The sequence below is a fragment of the Magnolia sinica genome, chromosome 4, assembly GCF_029962835.1.
Source record: "Magnolia sinica isolate HGM2019 chromosome 4, MsV1, whole genome shotgun sequence".
NCBI classification, from domain to species: domain Eukaryota; kingdom Viridiplantae; phylum Streptophyta; class Magnoliopsida; order Magnoliales; family Magnoliaceae; genus Magnolia; species Magnolia sinica.
The window spans coordinates 78,160,848-78,182,521 of NC_080576.1; the positions used below are offsets into that span (position 1 = coordinate 78,160,848).

At 39.7% G+C, this 21,674-nt stretch overlaps 1 protein-coding gene across 4 annotated transcripts in view; it reads left to right on the forward strand.

The window, feature by feature from the left end:
- LOC131243258 (probable CoA ligase CCL5) overlaps positions 1-21,674 on the forward strand; it is an 87,099-nt gene that overhangs the window by 17,919 nt on the left and 47,506 nt on the right. For all 4 annotated transcript variants that reach the window (XM_058242453.1, XM_058242455.1, XM_058242456.1 and 1 more), the window contains exon 2: positions 15,980-16,125. In XM_058242453.1, coding sequence (XP_058098436.1) covers positions 15,980-16,125 — 146 coding nt within the window. The remainder of the gene's footprint in view (positions 1-15,979; positions 16,126-21,674) is intronic.

The following is a 21,674-nucleotide window of genomic DNA, read 5'->3' on the forward strand; positions in this document are numbered from 1 at the left end:
ATCGTTTCGCAAATAGATTTCAACTTGAAATATTGAAAATTTTCAAAAATTTTGCTCAAAACTGAGAAAACACTGATTAGTTCACCCATTCCCTCATTCCTAACCGAAAATTCTACATTGTCCTCAATGTAAAAGAATTAAGCATGTAATGCAAAAGAGGCAATGAAAAGAAAATAGAAGTGATGGAAAGGTAGTACCTGAATAAAGAATTTTGAGGCTTTTCCAATGGTCTCGGTGTGAAGATGGGTTAGAACAAGAATTAAACCAACAAAAAGCAAACTATCCTAAAACAACGGAAAGCAAACTATCCTAAAACATCAGAAAGCAAACTATCCTATTCCTATGAAAGCGATAAACCTACCTATACCTCCATCAGACTAGGAGATCAATCCTGGTACACAGGATCACTCAGAGGTATGGACATATCTTTTGAGTCAAATTTCTCAACAAATGCCTTTAGTGAATGTCTATTTACTTTGAATTCATTGCCATTATTTGGGTTCTAAATTTTAACAGCCCCATGAGGATGGACATTAGTAATAGTGAAAGGGCCAATCCATCGAGATTGGAGTTTTCCTGGAAAAAGATGTAACTAAGAATTGTACAAAAGGACCTTCTGACCTGGTGTGAATGATTTCCGAGGAATGTGTTGGCCATGAAACACCTTTATCTTATCCTTGTAAATTCTCGAGTTCTCATATACCTCATTCTGGATCTCTTTAAGTTCATTCAACTAAAGTTTGTATAGCGAGCCAGCGTTGTCCAAATTAAAATTTAGATTTTTAATAGTCCAGTAGGCCCTGTGTTCCAACTCCATTGGCAACTAGCAAGCCTTCCCATAGACAAGTCTAAAGGGAGTCATCCCAATAGGGGTCTTAAATGCAGTACGGTAAGCCTATAAGGCATCAGTCAATCGAATTGACCAATCCTTACGGCCAAGTTAACCATTTGTTTCCAAAATATGTTTAAAACACCTATTGAAAATCTTAGCTTACCCACTTATTTGTGGGTAGTATGAAGTGCTCACCTTGTGGGAGATGCCATATTTCTTCATCAAGTTCGCAAATGGCCTATTACAAAAAATGTGAGCGCCCCAGCAATTAAATCCTTCAATAATCAAAATGGGGTTTAAATGCATTATATTTCTACGGTTCAATGCTCCCAACTTCTAACAACGCTCACAAGCTTTGTAAAACTCATGAGTGTCCTTGTACATAGTGGGCCAATAAAAGTCACACTGCAGGGTCTTAGTCTTTTTAATAGAAAAGTGACCACCACAAGCCTTATAATAACAGAAGGTGATGACACTTTGTTGTTTATTGTTTGGCACACATCTCCTTAAGATCTGGTATGGGCAATATTTAAACAAATATGGATCATCCCAGAAGAATTTGCGTACCTCGACAAAGAATTTTTTCTTATCTTGTGCAGTCCAATGTGTTAGCGTGAAACCTGTAGCAAGATAGTTAGCAATATCCGCAAACTAAGGTGAATGAGAGACTTTAAATAATTGTTCATCAGGGAACATGTCATTTATATGTGTCATCTTAAGGGAATCAGAGAGATCAAGGCAGGAAAGATGGTCAACCATTACGTTCTCCACTCCCTTTTTATCATTTATTTTCAAATCAAATTCTTGGAGTAGGAGGATCCATCTTATCAAGCGGGACTTAGCATCATTCTTAGAAAGAAGATACTTGAGTGCAGCATGATTAGTATAGATAATGATCTTGGATCTGATCAAGAAGGACCTAAATTTGTTCAAAGTGAATACTATGGCTAAGAGTTCCTTCTTCGTAATAGAGTAATTCACTTGGGCAGGATTTAAGGTTCTACTTGCATAATGTATAACATAGGGCTTCTTATCTTTTCTCTGACCTAATATTGCCCCAAAAGTATAATCGGACACATCGCACATAAGTTCAAAAAGGATGCTCCAATTCGGTGGCTGCATGATAGGTGCAGTGATTAGCATGCCCTTAAGCGTAGAAAAAGCTTCCTAACATTGCTCAGTCTACTCATATGGCACATCCTTTTGAAGTAGATTGCATTAAGAACGAGAGGGGTGACTAAAGTCTTTTATGAATCTTCCGTAAAATCAAGTGTGCCCTAAGAAGGATCGTACGTCCCATATGTTCTTGGGAGGAGCTAAGTTAGAGATAAATCAATCTTAACCTTATCTATCTCAATTCCTTTGGACAAGATGATATGTCCAAGAACAATTCCCTTACAAACCATGAAATGACACTTCTCCCAATTTAGTATCAAATTCTTTTCCTCACATCACTTTAGCACATTTTTTAAAATTTCCAAGCATTTGCTAAAGGAAGGACCAAAAATCAAGAAATCGTTCATGAAGACCTCTAGATATTGCCCCAACATATCAGAAAAAATACTCAACATACATCGCTGAAAGGTGGCAGGGGCATTACATAGTCTAAATGGCATCTTTTGGTAAGCAAAGATGCCGAAAGGACATGTGAACGTGATCTTTTCTTGGTCTTCAAGGGCTATCTTGATCTGATTGTAGCCCGAATATTCGTCAAGGAAACAGTAATAGGAATGACCAGCTAGCCTTTCCAAAATTTAATCGATGAAGGGTAATGGAAATTGGTCCTTCCTCGTGACGATATTCAACTTCCTGTAGTCAATGCACATTCTCCAACCAATAGTGACTCTAGTTGGCATGAGTTCATTGTCACCATTGGCTACGATGGTGATTCCGGACTTCTTAAGAACCACCTAAGTTGGACTCACCCATTGACTATCGAATATTGGATATATGATATCCACATCTAATAGTTTAAGTACCTCGGCCTTAATCACTTCCTTCATATTTCGATTTAATCTACGTTGTGGTTGGCAGGAGGTTTTTGCATTGTCCTCCAAATAAATGTGGTGAGTACAAATCAAAGGGTCAATTCCCTTGAGGTCCATAATTAACCATCCAAGGGCTCCCATGTGCTCGATGAGAGTATAGATAAGCATATTCTCTTGTTCTTGCTCAAGGCGGGAAGAAATCACCACCGAGTATATCTCAACTTGACCTAAATAGATATATTTCAAATTAGAAGGTAAAGGTTTTTTGTCAAGCTTCGGTGCCTTGAAGTTAGACGGAAGAGGCACTACATCAGTTTTGGTTAATTCTTCAAATTGTGGCCTCTACTGGTTAACTTCAAGTACTGGCATAGTATCAAGCATGACACCTGTCTCCCTAATCATATCATCATCAAAATCATGGGAGTGGGTCAGGCACGTCTTTAGAGGGTCAACGGATAAGGTCAAAAGTGTTCTATCTTCCATGAAAGAGTTAATCAGGTTAATATCGTGGGAATCGTCATCATCCTCTAAATATTTGCCTGCATTGAAAAAGATATTCAATTCCAATGTCATATTTCAAAAAGACAAACTCATGACTCCATTCCTGCAATTGATGATTGCATTTGATATGGCAAGGAATGGGCAATCAAGAATGACAGGTATCTGAGTGCTCATGTCCATGATGGGTTTAATATCCAAGATGATAAAATCTACTGGGTAGTAGAATTTGTCAACCTATACTAACATATCCTCAATTATCCCTCTTGGTATTCGAACTGAGCGATCAGCAAGTTGTAATGTAGTCGGGTAGATTTTAATTCACCTATACCCAGTTGTTCGTAGACTGAGTATGAGATCAGATTTACGCTTGCTCCTAAATCAAGAAGTGCGTGCTCAATGTGGTAATTCCCAATTACACAAGCAATGGTTGGGATACCAGGATCTTTGTATTTTTGTGGCACATTTTGCTTTAGGATGACACTCACTTTCTCTATTAAAAAGATTTTCTTTTGAATATTTTACCGTCTTTTGGTCATACATAAGTCTTTCAGAAATTTGGCATATGAAGGTATTTGTTTAACCACATCCGGTAGAGGGATGTTGGCCTTCACTTGTTTCAGCTCTTTTAAAATGTCCTGAGAGTTAGAGAGAGGTTTTGGTGCAATCAACCGTTTGGCTAATGGTGCAATCGGCTTGCCTTGAAGTTCCGGTTCTAAATCTTGTGGAGTGTTGCTAGGTCTATCAGTTTTATCTACTTCTCGGTCCTTAGACTTTTCAGCCCTTACCGAAACAGATTTGTCAATTATCGTCTCACTCTTAAGAGTAGTAATAGACTTAGCTTACTCTATTTGATTTGAAGTGCTTGTATTACTTATTTCGTATTGCGGTTTAGGATTGGGGAAAGGTTGAGCTAGAGGAATCCTTTTTTCCCCAACTGAATTTTTTGTCTCACGCCCTTTTATGGCCTTTGAAAGGTCCTAAAGGGTATGCAATATACTTTGATTGATAAGCTCTTAGTTTTGAATATGTGTAATGCCCCGACTTATCAGAACCTGAGTATACGACCCGTATTCTAAAAACTCGAGTGTTAACCTATAAAGAGTTAAATTCCATATATAAAATTTTCTTTCAGAGTCAGAGTTAACAGTTAGCGTAGTATGGACAAATCAAATGTAAAGGAAAGTTGCATGATCATTCAAATATACAGGAAGCTACCCATAATGACTTATATAACCAATGTCTCTGAAATTAACAATTACGAAATAAAATAATATTACATGTGAAACAAAATATATTTTAATAATCTTGGGATGTAAAATCCTAGAGCAATCCTTAACAGATATAATCATGCGCCCTTGTCAATTATAACCTGCTCCTCATCAATAAGAACATGAATATCATTTGAGCCACCTGTGCTACCTGTACAGTTATATATTTGATGGATGAGTGACCAAGTCAGTGTGAATTTTCCTCAAGATTACACATCGCCGTATTAGGTAAGCATAGTTACAAAAACATAAATTGGCATACAAAATAATACATGATGTAGTCTTATTAGATGCATGGATGCGTGAATGCAATCATCAGCCCGCGGATGCTCATCCATGCGGACAGTGGGCTCGTCACCCATGCAATCATCGATCTGAGAATGTTCATCCAGTCGGACAAAATACGTACATCACGTACGATAGCGATAAACGCTAGTCTGTGGCATGTATGCATGATTAGCCAAACCATTATTAGTCCAATTATAATCAGTCAATTTAAATAAGCTCAAGGTCATTACGGAGGGCTTGTCACCCAGCATAGGCCGACAATTCGGGCATAAGTCCCATACCACCATCCTTGGCTCATGAGACTACCACCTTAAGATGTGTAATGGAAACCCGTCGACTAGTGGCAAATCATATTTCAGTATATGGGGCTTATCATTGCATGGTTACATAAAATAAAACGTCAAACCAATATAGAGCAAATATAAGAACAAAGCCACATAGGGCGAATATCAAAAGTAAGCTGTATAGGGTAAATATAAAAAATATATGATAAAAGACCATTCTTAAAAACCACATAGACCTAGCCACCCATGGATGGTAGGCCCACATCAATATCCAGTTTAACTCATCATCCAAGTAATCACATATCGAAAGCCCATTATAAACACTATCAGTCAAGTTACATCCCAAGTGTGGGTGTACATTTATAGGTGGGGGTTTCCCATGGATGTACAAGTTTAAGTTCCATAAGCAATTCACAGGTAATCTGCATGTATAAGAAGATATGCAAGATAAATATTAAGCATGTAGTCTAACAATTCAAATCCAACAATTTACGCATGTGATTATAGAATGGAGGTATTAGTTATCAATCGTAACTAAAATAAAACTACCACTTAAGTTAATGGGAAAATGGAAAGCTCAAGGAGAAGAAATCATCACCTTATAGTTTGCATCGCCTACTAGCATCGCTAAAGAATGCGTGTTCCCTTAGAATCAAAGCCTACCAAAAATTGTGAAATCTGCACATGAGATCAATGTTCTACTAAATGTCTATATTCAAGACTTATGCAACCTAGGGTTTGGATTGCTTTTAGCGTTTTATTATAGAGTTAGGGCTTCATCTTACGGTTTAGTTATAGGCTCTAGATTCTAGGATTTGAATTAAGTTATTATTAATATTATCATCATACAATGGGTCAAATAATATTCATGATAGGGGTATTAATCCGTCCACATTAATGATGATGGTTCTTAAGTTCATATTTAAATGTACCGACATTATCAAATGTTCTTATAATGACTAATAATTCATTAAATAATAAAGGTAATAAAAATAGGATATTTACTAACAAGAAAATGATAATGATTAACGATAATAATCATATTACAGGAATTATACTAATCCCATAAAGAAAATGATAATATTTCCTAATGATAATAATCGTAACTGTAAATAATGAATCTAGTCTCGAAAATAGATACTATGGTCTATCATTAAATAAAATACCATCATTTGATAATTGAAATTTTATTTTACAATACTAGGTTATATAGCGGACTTTGATCTCACCATAAATTATGGAATTGTACCATTAGATCCAACTTACCATTTACGTTTTAAATATCGGCCTAAGGTTTAGATTACTTAGGTTTAGGATTTCACCCTAGAGTTTAGATTTAGATTTTTGGATTCAATTTCTAATTACTGTAATAATGATATTAACAATATTACTAACTAAAATAATAATCTAATAATGGCTAATCAACAATACTAATTATTACATTATAATATTAATTAAAATTCTTAGTTAATAGCATTAAAATAACCCTAATCGCTATAACGGATATGAATAATAACTATGTTATTGATAACCAAAGTAATTAATGATGAAGTTGATTGATGAAAAGAGATGAAAAATCTCACCATTGTTGACTCGGTTCAACAACCCACCCTTCTCCCTTTCTTTTCTTCCATCTCTCCCTTTTTCTCTCTATGTGTGTGTGTGTGTTGGAACTCCAACAATGCCTAGACTAGGCCCAACTAGCTGCAAGACTCGATAATGAGTCGGGCTGCAAACCACCAGCCCTGACCCGACTCGGTGCGGCAGTACAGTCTCTCTCTCTCTCTCTCTCTCTCTCTCTCTCTCTCTCCGATTCTCTCTTCTTTCTTTTCTCATTTTCTCTTTCTGCTTCTCTGCCTCTCTTTCTCTTTCTTCTAGCTTCTTTCTTCTAGCTGGGAATGTCCGGCCATGGACGTCCGGTTTGGATAGACTCGGTCCCACCTGGTGTGAAAGAACGATGGAGAAGAAGGTTGGCTCTAATGGCGAATCTCCACTCAGTGAGTTTCTCTCCATTTCACTTTTACTTGACTCTTCGTATTGGTCCATAGGAGCTTGTGAAGGTTGGAAAACGAAGCTCCAATGAGGTTTTCCTAGTGGTTCAGAGCTTGAAAGTTGCGGTGGGTTTTTTTTGTTTCTTGAGTTCGGCTGTAAGAACGGTGGGTGAGCTCGTTTTACCCAATCCACACCCTCTTATTCACTCACCCAACATTCCAGAACTATTGGATGAAAGCCAAACGGTCAGGATTTAATCTGCCCGAAACCGTCTCTCAAAACCGTGGGTAGAAACCAAAACCGGCCTCGGTTTTGCTTGCCAAGGAACCCTAAATCTCAAGGGGAATGGATGGCTACAATGGGTTCATTCCAGTGGCTAAGATTGAGAGAAGCCACTTCACGCGGATCGTCCTCCTAGCAAACAGAAATGGAAAAGACAATTTGGAAATGCCACACATGGGTCTATTTGGGCTCAGTTTGTGCACACGCATGTGTGTATTAGCATATACGGACGACATGAATTTGATGAGACGGAACTATGGTATCAGATGAACGGTTTGGATCAGCTCGAGGTGGCCCGCCTTGATCACAATGAACCGATCTTGGGGCAGCTAAAAGCACAAACATGCTTGCATGCTCGCCCACTTGTACCCATCCCTGTGAGCATGCATGTGCATTCCTATGTACCGAACAGGTAGGGTTTTGGTCAGCCTCGTGCAGTGGACGCGATGGACTGTTCTGATCTTCCAAGTGGGTCTTGATGGTAAGCCACATTTGTAACAAATTGACACCCTTCGTTTTTCAAAAATGCCCATAGGCGGGAGCAGTGGGAGAGAGAAAACTCTCTTTCTTTGGCTAAGCACGGGTCAAAGCACGTCTGACCGTGCTGACAGTCTAGTGCACCTCGTGTGTACACCAGGTGTGCACATGCACGCCACTAAGTGGGGTCCGCCATAATGTTTATGATAAATTCACACTGTCCATTCTATTTGGTGGGCCCTTCCATAGCCTTTTACCAAAGGTGGGATGGATCCAAGGTTTTGGGTGGGCCATACATCTTAGTTTAGGGTCCTACTTGCGGATTCCCGTCAATCTAATGGTCAGATCTTCCTGAAATTGAACGTCAACGTTTAAAAGGTCCTAGTGGATCATTTGTAAGACTTTCATAATAGGTTACTAATTAAATACTAATATTAATATTAATTCTTCTATTATTATTATGTTATCATAAACTATTTATTTTTGTAATTGTTTATTTCATTTTATTTTTATTATCTTTACTCCACATACATATGTTTTCTTTTATCATGTTGTGGGTCCCGCTCTATAGGTTATTAGGACTATACGTCCCATGACTTTATATTATTAAATATTTAGTTATTATTATTATAATAATTTTTTAAGTTGTTTATTGTGTTCACCTCTTGATCAACGCCATTCATTTACTTGGTTAGCCGCCCATAGAGCTCTACTAAAAAGGATTATATTATTTAAAATTTGTAAGTGAGCTATACCAAGTGATTCCATAATCAATTTGTGATTCCTACTAGTCCGTCATTCTGATGGATTCCCTATTCTAATCCACCTCGACCAATAGGTTCCACATCTCAAGTTGGGTCCCTAGCTTAGGATAAAGTAGATCCATGGCTCAGTGGGCTCCACTACTTAATTTAAGTCGTAGTTGTTGACTCACGGTATAAGTTATTATTATTTCACATTACATTTGTAGGGCTTAATCTTTAACAAGGATATTCTTATGGTTGATCTTATAGTTTGGCCGAATATCCATCGCTAGGCCATAGATCAACGAGACATTGTGGATCTGATGGGTGACGATTGATCCATCTTGGAAACCGACGGATAGATAACTTGCTGTATGGATTGAGAGATGTATGGATTGAGACTACTTTTAACAATCAGATTTAGTCTAGAATGCACGTGAGTGCTTACTTAAGCTAAGTTTGTATTTATGCCAAATTTGGTTACACCATAACACTCGAGTACTAGAGGTACGAGGTGTTACAATATGTTTCCAGACCGGATCCTCTTGAGGTTTCCCTTGATTCAAGAATTGGTTAGGGATTCCTTGAGGAGTAGCAGTTTGTTCATTCCTCCAACTAAAATTCAGATGATTTCTCCAACTAGAATTGTATGTATTAGAGATGGGTCCATTGAAAAGTCTTTGGTAGTTGTTCATAGCATTCGATTGCTCGTTCAGTGCCTCTTGAAAAATAGGTATCGTTGTGCAATTTTCAGTTGTACGTATGTTATAAGCACAGATACTGCAAACAACTTCCTTAGCCTTATCCTTCTTAAGTTCCATAGCCTCGACCTTCCTTGCGAGACTGGCCACTTTAGCAAATATATCCCACCCCTCTCCCTTGCTTGAGTAGGCTTAGATGTGGTGTTAAGTTTTGGGGAGATGTCCCATGATTGTGCGGTCTCAGCGAGTTTGTCAAAGTAATCCCACACCTCATCGACATTTTTGTTTATGAACTCCCCATTGCACATCATCTCGACGAATTAGCACATGGAAGATGTCAGTTTATCGTGGAAAAAAGTTGTTATGCGCCACGTTTCAAAACCGTGTTGTGGGCATAAACCAACGAGATCCTTGAACCGCTCCCAACATTGGAAGAATGTTTCATCTTCCTTTTGGGCAAAGTTCATTATCAACTTCCTAGTGGTGTTCGTCTTATGGTATGGAAGAATTTTTTAATGAACTCCATCATGTCATTCCATGTGCCAATAGATCACGGATGTAGTGAATGCAACTACTTCTTAGCTTTTTCTTTCAAGGAGAAAGGAAATAGTTTCAACTTGATAGTGTTATCAAACACATTAGGAAAGTATAAAGTGGCTATAACCTCGTTAAAATCTTGCAAGTACAAGTATGGACTTTCAGATTCAAGTCTAAGGAACTTTGGAAGGAGTTGGATCACTCTAGGCTTGATATCTATGTTTCCTACGTTTTCTAGAAAAACCATACTGGAAGGAGTGCTCACCCTTACCGGTTGTAAATAGTCTCGTAAAGTACAAGGTGGGGGTGCTCGATGCATCTCATTCTCATCTTGGATTTCCTCCACCCTAGGTTGGGGTGGATTTGGAGGTTGATTGGTCAGTTGATTTGTAGCCATAACTTCAGTTAACTCTGTGGATCTCGAATGGTGTTTAATCCTGTGATGGATAGATAACCCCTCAACTAATCCTCCTTCACTCAAAAGACGTCAAGTGTTGTCACGGACTCACTTGGGCATGAAACACTCTCAGCCCTCAATTTCAGAATCTAACTTAAACCTAAAAAGAAAAAGGAAAATAGAAATCTAGAAATAAAAAGAAGTTACCAAATTAGAAGTTTCTATGTTAGGATCCTGTAAAAGAAAAAGGAAAGTGAATTAGAGAAATAGAAAGTTTCTAAAAATAGAAAGATGAGTTAGTTTTTTAAAAAAAATTAGGAAAGTTTCTATAAAAATAACCTAGTTTCCAAAAACGAAAGAGGAAAGTTTCTAAAAACAAATTAGAAAAGTTTCTAAGCCTAGAGAAAGGAAAGTGAGTTAGTTTCTAAAAAAAAAAACTATGAAAGCAACCTCATTTCTAAAAAAGGGAAAAGGAAAGTAAACTAGTTTTTAAAAATAGATTAAGAAGGTTTCTAAAAATTAGTTTTTAAAAACAAATTAGGAAAGTTTCTATCCTATAATTAGAAAGTACATCAGTTTCTAAAAACAGAAAAAGAAAGTTTCTAAACCTAGAAATAGAAAACTAAGTTAATTTCTAAATTAATTCAAAAAAATCCCTAAGCTAAAAATAGAAAGTAGAAAAATTCTAATCTTAAACTAATTCCAAAAGTAGTTAATCTCAGAAAAACGCAACTGTTAGTCCCATGCAACGGTGCCAAAAACTTGTTCACAACCCCAAGTGTAGGGTCACGATGCAGTAATAATCTCAGTGAGACCGAGGTCGAATCCAAATGGACTAATCTCGTATGTATTCTGAAAGCAACTAGAAGTAGAACTAGAAAAAGATATGAATCTAAAACTGAAATTAAAGGGAGTAATTGTGAAGTGTGTAATTAGAAACTTAAGAATTCAAAAGTGGAAACTAGGGTTTTCAAGGATCCACTTGTAGCAATCAGGGTGATTCCTTACTTGATTCAAGTAACGCAATTGAAATTGGAGTCCTATCATATCCAATTGGAAGATATAGTAATTAAGATCAAATCTGAACTTCCTTTGACTTAATTCTCAAAAGAGGAGAATTATGATAATTGACAGGGATTCCATCACCAAACCATGCCCATGAGACAATGATAAACAACAGGATTTACCAATCCCATAATCTCAAAACAAGAAAAGAAAATACTCAAAGCTATTACAGATCTATTGTAATTTAAGTCACAATACATCGTTAAAAACTGAAAGTATTCCTTAAATATCAAACTAGAATCAAAGTAAGTTCAACATCAACATGAATCAAAGCAATAAAAATATTGTATCACGCTACAAGCTTCACATCTTAGCCCTAACTAAGAGGTTTAACCAACCATAGACATAATTGGACCAAAGTCCCTTAAGAAAAATATGAAAACAACTAAGGAAGAGGAAGAAAAACTCTTGGTGACGACTTCTCTACCCTTTTGCTCCACTCCTTATACCTTAGAAGATGCCTAGGAACATCCTAAGAGTCCTATTTATAGTTGGAAAACTCTAGAAACCGCCTTAAATTTATGCAGTTTGCTAAAATAGACTTCACTCTGTGCAGTTTTTCAAAATAGACTTCACTCTGCACAATTTCACAAAATGACTCAGAGTTTCAGAATATGCTTATTCAGGACAATTTCAGGATTCATTTGTTTCACTTCAAATCTTTTATTCTTTTCATTTCTCACTTGGTTTTCTTTAATCTTTGGTATGTGAATTCTTCAATCTTGGTCTCCTAAGATCCATCTCTTGCCTAGGGGATTCTTGAGCATTAAATTCATGCTTTTAGCACCCTTTTCGATCCAAGCTCTTAAATTCAACTTGTAACACAAACATGAGTAAAATAAAACATTAAGCATTATCATGTTCATAAAACAAAGATATAAATGGGGTTCAATATGCAATATTTGACCCTCAACACCCGACATAGATGATCAGCTCACCCATGTGAGGATGACCTAGAATTTCTCTGACCTCGGGGGTTCGTTGCCCTAGGGAATTAGGGATATCAAATTCTAACCTAATTGTAATCAGGTCAGTTTCTCGTAACCTCGAGCTAAAGGGGTTGGCATTTGAAGGCGCCCCCCTCGGCGGACACTGGCGCCAACCTCATCGGGGCCGATACTACCTCCTCTTGACTTCCTCTCATTGGAGATGGTGTGCTTGAAGGCACACCTAACTGGGAATCTGTACTTTTCGAGACTGATTCCCCATGAAAAGCCCCGGACATCGATACTCTATTAGAATCCTCCGACATACTGAAAAAGAAGAAAGAAAAATTAAGAAAAAACAAAGGAGAAGGATCGGAGGAGAAGACTTGGCCAGAGGGCTCTAGAGGAGCTCACCAGAAATCGCTTAGATCTAGCAACAAAAGAAAAGTAGAGAAGAAGAGAGGAGCAAATGAAGGGGTATAGGGCACCCCCTCACCCCTATTTATAGCCGCCTCGAGTTGTAGCATTAAATGCGCACATTTAATGATGTAATCCGAAGAGGCACCTCAGCGCACGCCTCCAACCACATGCCTCCTTGTACAACTCATCGCTATCATTACTAAATCCTCATCGTTCCAGCACATGCAACCTTTTTCTCTTCCATTAAAATGACTGGTGGCCATGTTCGAGCCGACCTCCCCCGCGTAAGTCCTCATGCTCGGGTGTCAGTCCAAGTCCATCTATTTCATGAGTTCCTGAAAAGTGCTCGGAAGTAGGGAGCTACTATTATAGGTAAAACTGGACTGACCAAATGACTCTAATCAGATGAAAGCAATGAAGGCGAACAACTCGGATGAGAGATTGGGAAAGAGCTTGGCCTCAGATGCTGACCATGACTTATCCAGGCACTAGTTATGAGTGGTGGCCTTGGTCGCCTAGTCAACATTTCACTGTCTCGACCAAGGGACAACTATGGACACTGACATGATCACAAAACTCGACCCCAACCCCAATCATCAACTAAGCTCGGTCTGTAGGATCTCGACAAAGCAACTTAGAGGTCGGTCTCTACTATCGACCACAACCTCCTATGATGCCAACCACTAGGAGATATCTCCTTCGTATATGGAAATGATTACCTCTCCGTGATCTTTGCGATAATCATACCGAGATAAATGCCATATACCCAGGGGAAGATCCCTTGTGTGATATGTATCTACACAGTAGACTCATTGCCGTACACGAAAGAGGTCTCAAAAAGTTATATATAAGAACCTACATATGATAGAAGGCAGACACTATTACCATAATTTGACTAGACTCATAGTATGCTTGTTCTAACTTGGGCTTGGAGGGTCCCCGGCTACGACCAGGGTATCCATTGTCAATTGGTTTTGGAGGTACACATTGGGTTAGCATGGACAATTAGATCTTAGCATCAACACCTTATATGGTCACATGGACCAGTATGAAGGGAAAAAATAAATATATATATTATTGCAAAACTTTTGAAACTTCCGGGAAGTTTTCAATGGTAAGCTTTTAATCCCCACTACTTCTTGTGGTGTGGTCCACTAGAGGCTTAACTCTGTCTCTTTTTTTGCTCATGCCCTAAAATTATTTGTCAAATTGATGGATGTGTGGATAAAACATATACATCATGGTGGGCCCACAGATCCCTGACAAGACTGTCCATACGTAACCCAATCCACAGATTGCCTGTGATCCGTCACATAGATATTACATTGCTTGGGACTGTACGTGTGGGGCCCACAGAGATGCACGTGACAAATCCACACCGTCCATCTATTTTGCAAGTTGGACATAGGACATAAGTCTAAAATTCAGGATGATCCAAAACTCGTGTGAGCTATACCACTCGAAAATAGTGGGGATTGATTGCCTTGGGTGACAGAAGTTTTGTATCAGTAGATATTTGTGCCTAGCAGTGAAGATTAAACGTTTGGGCTAACATAAGAAAGGAAAGAAATTCCAAACCTCATGTTCACATCAAAGGAAGATTAACAAGAAGAAAGGAGGGATTTGAGAAGGATTTAGCCTTCGGATGCTTAGGATTTTTATTTATTTATTTATTATTTATTTATTTTTTGCGGGAGAATAGAGAATGGCTTGGTGAGAAAATTTTACCACGTTTTTTAATATCTTCAAAGTAATTTGATCATTTCTAAAAATTGATAAGGATATTTTAATCAAAATTCAACCAAAATTTTAAAGGAAATGACTCAACTACATTTCACTATAAGTTTTTTGCTATGTTGCAGTGGCTGAAATAAAATCGTAAATTTTAAGTGATTTTTACAATGAAGCACTGTGTCTTTTGGTTACCAAACGTTCTGAATTACCAAAATCTGAAAATTGTGTCTAAAAATGACAATATTCGGTGATAAGTTAGGAAATTAATCTTGTACTTATATCTAAGAAGGAAGGGGGAAATACCAAAAAACCGTTAACACATGGTAGAAATGGAAAGTAAATGCAACACGAGCGGATCCTCCAAAGCTTGCATTCCAGCAGATGTTATTCCTGGGCTAAATGGACACCCTAGGCCACGTGTCTCATTGGATAGTGTGAGCAGGGGAATAACCTCTGTCAGATGGTGGGCCTCGCTGCACATAGTGGAGCCGGCCGTCCTCGCTCCATGTATGCATGTATAGACGCGGTTGGACTTATACTGCATCTTAGTCCATGCCGCGTTTTCATAGTCTACTTTCGTTTACGAGAAATAAGGCCGTATGCGTTTTGATGAAAAAAAAAATCTAAAAACCTACAATGCATAATAAGCATTATTTCTTCCGACCATAGCTTTACGTCTGTTCGCCAGATTCACCTATATCTCTCAACGAATTATTGTCTTGCTCGATGCCAAAGGCATTTGCCTCTCGAACCGTTTTACAAGATGAGGTCATTTTACAAGTTAATTTTGAACTAAAAGTTAAAATTTTCTATCTTTAGGAAGTTATATTGTTTTATATTTTCAGTATTTGAAGAATCTTATAATCACTTAAAAGTCTGTCTCCAGTTTTATAGGAGATTTTTTTTTTTTTTCTTCTTCTTGTTGTTAGCTTGTTAGTACACCCACTGTCAGTTCACACTTCACTGTTAGCCACCCCCACTAGGGATCGATACCAATACCTCAATGTTGAAACGAGGTATCTTTCACTCAGTCTACCACTTGAGCTATGGATCAGGGTGTACCACTCGAGTTTTATAGGAGAATTTGCGTAGGATTAAACATCTACATAATTTTAGCAAGTTTTTAATTTAAAAATAGTTTAGTATTTCAGAAAAGTCACTCATTATTATTAATTTTACTCTTTTCTTTTTTAAAAAGAGTTTTTCTAGCTTGTGTATTTGAAGTTCCTTATGAATGCAAATATTATCTTAGAGGAAGAAGATCATGATCTCTTCGCTATGCCTTTTCCAAATAATCTTAGCAAGTCGCTCTGTCCCAGTCATTGCATCTTGTCAACTCGAGTCGGCGAGTTGACTCGGTGAGTCATGACAAGATCAAGACCATGTTACACAAATTGAGCTCCGCATGACTCAGCTTGAAATCTCACCAAGTTTAGCTTACTCGGTTGAATTCGAGTCACTTAGCTGATTCATCTAAGTTTGAAGTTGACTCCTATGAAGTTTTATAACTATGCTTTGTACCGATTATTCTGTTTTTGTCTTAGGTTATTTCAATAATCCAGAAGCAACTGGATCGACGCTGGATTCTAATGGATGGCTGAGAACAGGTGACGTTTGCTACATGGATGAAGATGGATACATGTTCGTGGTGGATAGGCTGAAGGAGCTCATCAAGTATAAGGGTTACCAGGTTCGTCTTTGAACTTAAAGAAGAATCCAATCGGAATAGTCCGGATCGTCTGTGTTGAAAGCGGACGCGGTTTGGCTGCGGACGCCGCCACCAGCCAGGTGGCTAGTGGTCGTTGCTATGTGGACCCACAATGATGTATCCGTTCTATCCACTCCGTCCATCCATTTTAAAAGATAATTATAAGTTTGATTCCAAAAATTAGGTAGATCTAAATCTCAGGTGGACCACACCATGGGAAAACAGTAGTAATTGAATTTCCACCATTAAAAACCTCCTAGGCCCATTGTAATGGTTATTTAACATCTAACGTGTTGATTGGGTCATACAGACTTGGATGAAGGGAAAAAGATATATATCAGCTTAATCCAAAAGGCCCAAGAAGTTTTTAACGGTGGGCGTTCAATCAACATTGTGCAGTCCACTTTATATTTGGATCAACCTCATTTTTGGACTCATACCATAAAATGATCTGAAAGAATGAGCGGACGGCATGGATGATATACATACATCATGGTGGGGTCCACGGCATGCACCGACCACTAGCCATTGGCCAGTCGGAGGGGGTAGCCAATTCCTTTCCGTTGAAAGGATAGGAAAGTAGTGGGCGCCGATTAGCTACCAGTCGCTGCTGAAGTGATGCAGTCATATTTCATTAGCGCTGGGTCACTTCGAAGCATTTAATGCTTCTCCGTCACTAAAAAGAAATGTCGTTTACTACCCGCGTTTGTACTCAACCAAGGAAATAATACCAGAAAATGGATGGACGGCTTAGATAAACAAATACATTACATTGGGCCGCCCACAGAACTGCCTGTTCGGGGGTAGAAAAGGGGGACAGGACGCAATCCGCATCCTGACTCAGTACGCAGTCCGCTTTCAAAAAATCAAAGGAAATGAGGATTCTTCGGCCAAGTACAAACACAGCCAGTAAACAGCGTTTCTCTTTTCGACGTGGGATGTTTCCGTCCCAGCTTCTGTGACGTAGAGCCGGTCGCAGGCAGTTTCATGGCTAAGATGGATCACAAAAAGCCCGGTCGACGGCAGAAGTGATCCGGACCATCGGACCTTAGATCGGGCGTATCTCGCAATCCGGAATGAGTTAGCTGACGTAAAATATATGATTTTGGGGTAGAACGAGCTACTTTAGCCAACCAACTCTGCTACGCCGGGTTACGCAGCCCGGAATTGCGAAAAACCCTTGGATCAAAGGTCGTTTCCTTATTTTAATTTCGTTTTTACTATAAATAGTAAGTTTTAGTTTGATTATAACTCTTCATCCGTCGGGCTCTAGGAGTTGCGCCCAACGTGAAAAGAGCTTAGAATAATTAGGAGAACAGTTTGATGAAGCCAAATAGGACACTTACTATTTTTGGCCGAAAACCTTGCGCACTAGTAGACATCACGACCGTCTATAAATAGTAAGTTTACTATTTATAGTAAGTCGCGGATTCTAGGAGTTTGAGTTGTAGTTTGATTCTGATTTCTTTCCCATTGCTTGGTACCGCTATTTAAAGGGTTGTGAACTCATTTTTATTCATTAATTAATCAATTTCGAATTTCTTAGAATTTATTTCTATTTTTTGCTTTCTTTCCTCGTGGATTCGAGAAGTCTCTGTGAGGAGTCCAGAGAAGCTCTGTGGATTCAGAGTAGTTATCCTCATCACTCTCATCCCTGCGTCAATTGGTATCAGAGCGAGGATTCTCCTCGGGCCGATGACAAACAATGAAGGTATGAATCAAAATCTTGTGGACGGTGATCCAGGGATTCGTTATCTTTCGGAAAGAATGAAAGCTTTCCACTGGGAGAGTCAGTTGACCATACAAGGGCTGCAGGCAACTCTCGACCGTCTTGCGGATGCACTACTTCCACCCCGAGCCCTAGGCGGTGCTCCACCACCTTTGGTTGCTCCCCCACCCATGGTGGCTTCACCACCCATGGTTGCTGTACGACGTAACTCCGATTTTCGTAGAGTATTACCAGTGGCAAACCGTAGGGCTACACCAGATGATTCAAGTTCTAGTGACAAGGACTTTAATGAGGGTTTTGCCCGACGACCAATCTCTTGAGGTGATCATCTAAATCGTGCTAAAAGAGACTATCGGGGTAAGGTTGAACTTCTTAGTTTTAACGGTTTATTACGTATAGAAGATTTTCTCGATTGACTAGCTAAAGTAGAGATATATTTTGATTACATGGACGTCCCAGATCATAAAAGGGTAAAATTGATAGCATTTAAATTAAAATCTTGTGCTTTTGCATAGTGGGAACAATTACAACTCTCACGAGCCTGCCAAAACAAGTCGCCCATCTCATCATGGCCACGAATGAGACGTCTTTTTCGATCACGATTTCTCCCTAGTGATTATGAGCAGATATGATTCTAGCAATATCATAATTGCAGACAAGGAAATTGAACAATCACAGATTACACTAAAGAATTCCAACGGCTGGCTACACGAAACGATCTATAAGAATCTGAGTCACAGAAGGTGGCACGATTTATAGGTGGGTTGCGACCGACAATTCAGGATCGAGTTCAGATGTACCCAGTCGGGACTGTGGATGAAGCAGTTCAATTGGCGGGTAGAGCAGAAACACAACTTGCAAGAGCTCCTACTCATCCATATCCTTCAACTCGACCCCCCATGACGGGTCCCACGCAGGATCCAGTGCTACCACGAGGAAAAGATCCAGTACCTCAACTTCCTACAACCACAAACCGTGATATGGGGAGCGGCTCATTCAGACCTCAAAGTGCAGCACCTACAACAGCGGGTCTGAGTAGGATTCCAAATCCTTATGCTCGGCCAAAGTCAAATAATTGTTACCACTGTGGCCAACTAGGCCACTTATCAAACACTTGTCCTCAACGTCCTGCAGCACACTTGACTATAAACAAAGGGGGCACTGAAGATGAGGCCATATAAGAAGACCATCACTTTGATGAACATGAACAAACCACTGAAGAAATAGCAAGTGGCGATGAAATGATGGGTGAGGATCATGACGAATTTCTAGTTGTGAGGCGATTACTGTATACCCCACGAAAGGAATTACATCCACAACGACACAATATATTTTGTACTCAGTGCACCATTAACGGAAAGGTCTGTGATGTGATCATAGACAGTGGTAGTAACGAGAACATCGTCTCGAGAGTGATGGTGGACAAGTTGCGGCTACCAACGATGAAACATCCTTCCCCGTACTCAATTGGCTGGATAAAAAAGGTGAATGAGACCAAGGTAACTGAATAATGCACTATCTCGTTTTCAATTGGTAAAAATTATAAGGATCAAATACTTTATGAGGTGGTCGATATGGAAGCTTGTCATATGTTACTCAGTCGACCCTGGCAGTCGGACCGTGATGTGACCCATCGGGGACGAGATAATGTCTACGTATTCGTCAAGGATAGTCGAAAAATAATCCTTGCCCCTATGGCTCCAGAGAACCACCCTAAAGCCTCTAAAGTGGAGGGGAGTTCCATCTTGACCATTCGGGATGTCATGGAGGAATCCAAGGAAACCGGCGAGGTATACGCTTTAGTAGTGAAGGGTGAGGAAGAGGAACCCTCAAACATCCCTCCAAGTTTAAAACTGTTGCTAAACGAATTCAAAGAAGTCTGGCCTAAGAATTTACCTAATGGATTGCCCCCCATGAGGGACATCCAACATCACATAAACCTCGTCCCTAGGGCTAGCCTGCCCAACCACCCTCATTATCGGATAAGTCTGATGGAGTGTGAGATACTTCAGGGGTAAGTGGAGGAATTGATCCGTAAGGGTCTCTTGAGAGAGAGCATGAGCCCATGTGTCGTATCAGCATTATTAACGCCAAAAAAAGATGGAAGCTGGCGCATGTGTCTCGACAGCCGGGTAATCAACAAAATTACCATCAAATATCAGTTCTCAATACCACGGTTGGACGACATGCTCGATATGTTAGAAGGGGCCAAGGTGTTCTCTAAACTAGATCTAAGGAGCGGGTACCATCAGATTCGTATTCGATCCGGTGATGAGTGGAAAACGGCATTCAAGACCAAGGAAGGGTTGTATGAGTGGCTGGTCATGCCCTTCGGCCTATCGAACGCACCAAGTACTTTTATGCGTTTGATGAATCAAGTTCTAAAACCGTTCACTAGCCGATTTGTGGTAGTATATTTTGATGGCATATTGATATATAGCCAGGATGAGGCGGAGCACAGGAAACATCTCAGGCAGGTGCTGCAGGTCCTCCAAATTAACAAGTTGTACATCAACTTAAAGAAGTGTAGTTTTTTAATTGACAGCCTGTTGTTTATAGGATTTGTTGTAATGTCCACAGGCATTCGTGTTGACGATGAAAAGGTGCGAGCTATTAGGGAATGGTCGATCCCGACAAACATTCATGAGATGAGGAGTTTTCACAGGTTGGCAACTTTCTATCGTCGATTTGTGCGAGATTTTAGCACCATAGTCGCGCCTATGACAGATTGCATGAAAAAAGGACTGTTCCAGTGGACCGATAAAGCTGACAAGAGCTTTCATGAGATCAAGCATCGTTTGTCTACAACACCGGTCTTGGTGCTTCCTAATTTCGACAAATTATTTGAGGTTGAGTGTGACACTTCATACGTCAGAATTAGAGGAGTATTATCATAGGAAGGCAGGCCGGTAGCCTTCTACAGTGAGAAGCTCAGCGAAGCTTGAAAGAAGTGGTCGACTTATGAGCTTGAGTTGTACGCAGTTGTTCAGGCACTGCGACATTGGCGGCATTATCTGATTCAAAGAGAGTTTATTTTGTACACTGACTATCAAGCATTAAAGTTTATTAATAGTCAGACTAATGTGAATCGTGTGCATGCTAGATGGGTTGCATTTCTATAGGAATTCACGTTCGTTCTGAAGCATAAGTCAGGGCAGAACAAGGTGGCTGATGTACTTAGTTATCGTGTAAGGCCCGTATCCTAAACCGTACCATTTTGTAGGCTTCCGCGGTCCTCCAAGTCAAATTTCGGCGACCCTCGACCTGTATCCGACGTTTGCGCACGATTCTAAGCCGAGTCTTATATATCAGAGTCCGTTCAACTCGAAACTTGTATCATTACGACCACATGGTCGCCGCGGTTCCGATGTCGTGTCTCGCACGCCGTGGCAATACCCGGGCTAGGAGATGTGAGCCCGCGTTCAGTTCGAGGGAAACGTCGCGCGTTGCAATCCCAAGAGAATGTCCCATCAATCGCATCAAGTGTTAAGTACCCCATCCCATCATGTCAAGTACAAACACCCATCCCTAAGCAACCCCTAAAGTCAACTCTCTCTCTCTCTCTCCACCCATCAAGTACACCTATCCATCACTCACATCTCTCACCTATCACCTCTCTCTCTCTCTCTCATTTCTCTCAAGCTCCATGAGAGAAACTCTCGTCCAAGCTTCCATGGGAGAGAGCTTGTGTGGCCCACTTTCCTATCTCCCATCTCCACCATCCAATGATCATCTCGACCGTTGAAATCATCCACTTGGAACTCTAGATCACGTTGGTGGAGGAAGGAAGAAGAGATCAAAG